Below are 4,433 nucleotides of genomic sequence, written 5' to 3'. Positions count from 1 at the left end.
CTACACATCTCATTAATAGAGGCTGACTCATGTCCTTTTGTATGTAAGCCTTGAAATAGGGTCACACAGCCTGAGAAATGAAAGGAGGAGAAGGTAACAGTGACACTGTATAAGAATCATTAGCACTTGTCTTGTGGAATGCAACGTTTGGATGTGTGTATGAATATATGCAAATATAAAAGAATTATAGTGGTTCATGCATGATTCATGAGCCTTAAAGGGTTGCAGACAAAAAAATGTTTTTCAAGAGAATTATGTGGAATTTTTTTTATTATTTTTGCCTCTTGAGACAGCAATAATAACCGCCAGGGAGAAGAGAAGGTATAGCTTTCACATGGACTTAAAGACAGAAAATAAAATCTTCCTCCTCCAAGAACACAAAGTTGGTTTCTGACTTGCGTGGACACTGGGGCATTAACATTTTTAGCAAGTCTGCATATGATAAATCTCTTTTCCTAAGCATTTTGTGCCATCAGCAATAATTTAGTCTGCAAATCACCATGATAACATCAAATATAACCTTTTACAAAGAATGATACCTCACTTTGGAAATGTAATTAGCTCTTTGAAGTAGTGAAGGCTTAAGGTTTTGGAAGTAGGGCAACTCTTTCATGTGTGATTAGGCGTTCTTAAGTCCGTCCTCACGTAGAGAGGAAGAGAGTTTGAAAGGTAAGGAAAGGCTCATCAACCTTAAAATGTCACAGGCACTTGGCTGTGGTCGTCAAGGACCCTTTCCACGCGCTCTAAGCGTGAATATACATTGTTCTAAGAGCTGAAAAACTGCAGGAGAAAAGGAAAGTCACATGTGGGATGTGAAGGTAAAGGAAGGAGGAGGAGAAGAAGAGCAGAGAGGATCAAGCCAGTGCAGAGGAGGGCGAACAGTGTGTCAGCACTGTCGAATGCAGTCAAATGGCTCACTACAATCAAACCGACGTGGAGCTTTGGCTCAGATGCACGAAGCTGGGCTTACTGGCTTACCTCAGCACTGCACCAGAGTGACTGTCACTGGATATTACCATGTGGGCCACTGAGCTGATTCCCCTCACATCATAGTGGTCAGGGACAGCTTTACATCGCTCCTTACTCCCACTCTCCTGCCCTGCGGACACACACTTCCCTTTACTTCCTGAAATGTGTCTGTGCACGGTTTCTCTGTTGGAGACATTCGCATTAAATATGAATAGCCTTAATAATAAATGGAAGCTCTCAGAGGCTGCATCCTGGGTACAAAAAATGTGATCCAGTGTTTGTGACACAAAGCTCTTAACATCTTTCCGAGTCACTTCTATGGTATGGTGCCTTTCTAAATCATTTGGGAACACTTTGCTACCACTAAAATGATTTCCCAGTAATTAGTCTTTTAGCATTTGAGTGCTTTTCATGTCCTTTCTGTGGATATACAATAAAGTATTGAAGCTTTTTTTTTTTTTTTTACAGTATAAGACAAAATGTTGCAGACTTTTACAATTTCAGGCTACAATATGTTAGAGAATGTGTGTGAATGGCATTAATTCCTGTTATACACAAAAGGTTTATACACAGAGCAGCATTTTAAGCCAAGGTCTCCTCTATGTCCTCCTCCAGGGACAAGCGCGCAGAAGAGTGGCTGGGACTGGATCTAGTTTTCAGGCTGATTGATCCATACAGTTTGGCTGAACGCTTGGAATAAGCGATGACCTTCCTCCTGTACATCTCCCCCTTCCACATGGAGATCATCAGCAGCGTGGAGAGCACCACGCCGCCCAGAGTGAGTAGGCACAGTCCCGCTATGACGCATCGATCCAGGTGGGCACCTATGCGGGCGCTCTCCATCTCCAGCCTCTCCATCTCCCTCGCCGACACGCTGTCACGGTCCACCACCACATCCCGAGGCACGGCGTAGGAGATGATCACCAAGGAGATCCCGGTCACCAAGAACGTGACTGCACTGATAAACCCGTAGTCTATAGAAGTCCCGGGGCCCTCTCCGAATGAGAGATCATCCTCGGACATGAAGGAAAGCTCCGGTAAAGTCTCGGAGCAAGGCTCGCCGTTGCGCACAGGTCTGTGAGTACTTTTACAACTAGTCTCCGGGCTGGCCAATCGCAGGTTAACATTCTCATCAATGTAGGTGAAAGATGTCTCTAGTTCCTCGTCGCAGCAAACCCGGACTTTCTCCTCGCCGAGGTGACCGAGTTTAACCTCTGCGCCTGCCCTGCGCGGCGCCGTCCTTGGTGCTGAATGACACCGGCCATGGCAGCTGCGGGCCGGGTTACAGCAGCCCTCCCCCGGGAGCGCTCCTCCTGTTGATCCGCCCGATTTACGGACATGCAGCGCGCTGGCAACCCGGTCAAGGACGTCGGCAGGATCGAGCGGTTTGCCTCTCTCATCTGCGGGAAGCAGCTCCGGAGAAGCCATTCGTGTTTCACCACCCGCTGGTTCACTCTGAGCCTTCCTCCCACGATGTTTTCACTCCACAGCATCCCTAACAAGAGTACACACACAAGCTCCAAGTTAAATGGTGCATCTTAATTAGATTACCCTCATTGCAAAGAGTCAAACCTTACATCCATGCGCAAACGCTTGTGCGTAATTTGGAACGAAGCGCAAATACCCATACATTTAGGCTTAACTGACATCAACCGCACTTTAAAGTTGATTAGATCGTTTAAAGGAAATCAGCGGACCTCTCTTGTGAAAGGCGCTTATAGTGGCTGTGATTAGCCAAATACCCCTGTATCCAATTAGGAAACAATCCACGTATTAACCGAGATTATTTTCTAATTCTGTTTCAAATAGACACAGCCTATAAAATGGATATAAGCAAAAGTGTGCCAAAACTATACACACATAAATTATACATAATGATAGTTGGTCTACTTCCGAGAAAATTATTGCACACTAGGGGTAATTTTAATATAAAGCACATAAAATAGTTCCCTTATGTGTCTGAATACTCCTGCACACTGTATTTGAATTCAGCACAAGACGTGAGATGCTCCTCTGCATAAAGGGTGGACCAGTCATGCACAACACGGTTTTATCTTTCTCTAATCCCCAACAAAACCCTCCTCAGGCTGCACAAATCAAAAAGAAATAAACTCACCGCGCTACTTCAGCATCGCCTCCGCCTTTTCCTCTTCATAGACACATAAGCGGGTGAGGGCACATAACGGGGACAGATTAAAGAAAGGAAAGCCTTATCAGTGAGTATGCTTTGAATATATTCTCTCTCTCCTCTGCTCGATGCTGTGGCAGCAGCCTGCACTGAGGGGAGCTCTCCGTTAGTCCCTCCCACACACAGAGCCTCAGCTGCCCGCGCTGTGGCGCTGAAAGGAGCCTCGCTATCTGTGAGCCGATTGAGATCACAACCAGTCAGTCAACACACACACGGGATGAGGGTTTGCAGGGCTGACGGGGGGAACCTTGGGACCTGACGATCATATTTTTCTAGTAATGCTCCTCCTGAGGGAAACATTTCAGGAGAATTTGATACCATAGAAACGTCATTGTACTATAAGCTACTATAGAGGCTAAGAACAGGTTAGTGGGCCATAGGAGATAAAAATACCACAAAGGCATCAAGCAAGTCTCTATTGGAGAATTTACAGGAGCTGAAGAGCCATAAAGTGTCACAAGATTGCTATAAAGTGAGTACTGAATATCACAGACACACTTGAAATTCCTATAGGGATCATACAGGGATATTGATGCCAGCAGAGATAAATACTCATAATGTGCAATTCAATATTTAACACCCCAAGTTACAGTATAGACTCCCGAAGGCAATTTTAGTGAGCTGAGTGCAAATAAACAAGAAATACAAAGTACCAAGATCATCTTTGTTTAAAAAACCTCTCCCACTTTACCCCTCCCTTGTGTTGACTTTTTTAAGAGGGTGAAAGCGTGGGGATTAATTTGAGATGCAGCTCAGACTGTGTGTCAAGTTGTTTTAGTTATAATATATAAACATAAGTTAATACAGTTAGAGTGCTTGTAAGTGCTTATGATGTCATGATGGAAGTATAATGGTCATTCTCATGCTTATGTTTCCTAAATTGTTGCAGCAATTTTGGGGCTGATACTATGTATCACACAGATTTGGTGCAAACATTTTTAAAAAATTAAGAAATGAGAGTTGATTAAAATGGTCAAAAATCCTTCCAAAATGCCGCATTAAAAACATGCAGGCATTTATTTTCTGGAAACTGTTCATGAGGCTGTGATTATCCTAGAGGTCACAACAGGCCATATTATACAGTGAGGTCAAGTTAAAAAAATAGTGTGACTGCAATGAAATGGGGACTAACATCATCAAACATAATGAAAATTTGGGCTCAATGAAAGAGTCTCAGCTTTCCAGAAATACCCATTCTAACTGTTTAATTCTGACTGTTTAGGGACCCCAGTATGAAGAAATATTTCAATAAAAAGGCAAAATTAACACATATACT

The 4,433-nt window shown here is 43.8% G+C and overlaps 1 protein-coding gene across 1 annotated transcript; it reads right to left on the bottom strand.

Moving 5' to 3' along the window:
• Positions 1-258: 258 nt before the first annotated feature.
• LOC131976596 (transmembrane protein 74) lies at positions 259-3,211 on the bottom strand. The gene is made up of 2 exons (XM_059339696.1): positions 3,086-3,211; positions 259-2,464 (listed from the first exon to the last, which is right to left on the bottom strand). The coding sequence occupies exon 2, from the start codon at positions 2,395-2,397 to the stop codon at positions 1,552-1,554; it is 846 nt and encodes a 281-aa protein (XP_059195679.1). The 5' UTR covers positions 2,398-2,464; positions 3,086-3,211; the 3' UTR covers positions 259-1,551.
• Positions 3,212-4,433: the final 1,222 nt, after the last annotated feature.

Source organism: Centropristis striata, chromosome 8 (genome assembly GCF_030273125.1).
Source record: "Centropristis striata isolate RG_2023a ecotype Rhode Island chromosome 8, C.striata_1.0, whole genome shotgun sequence".
NCBI lineage: Eukaryota > Metazoa > Chordata > Actinopteri > Perciformes > Serranidae > Centropristis > Centropristis striata.
Note: the sequence above shows the minus strand (reverse complement) of the source record. Positions and strands in the feature narration are given on the sequence as shown.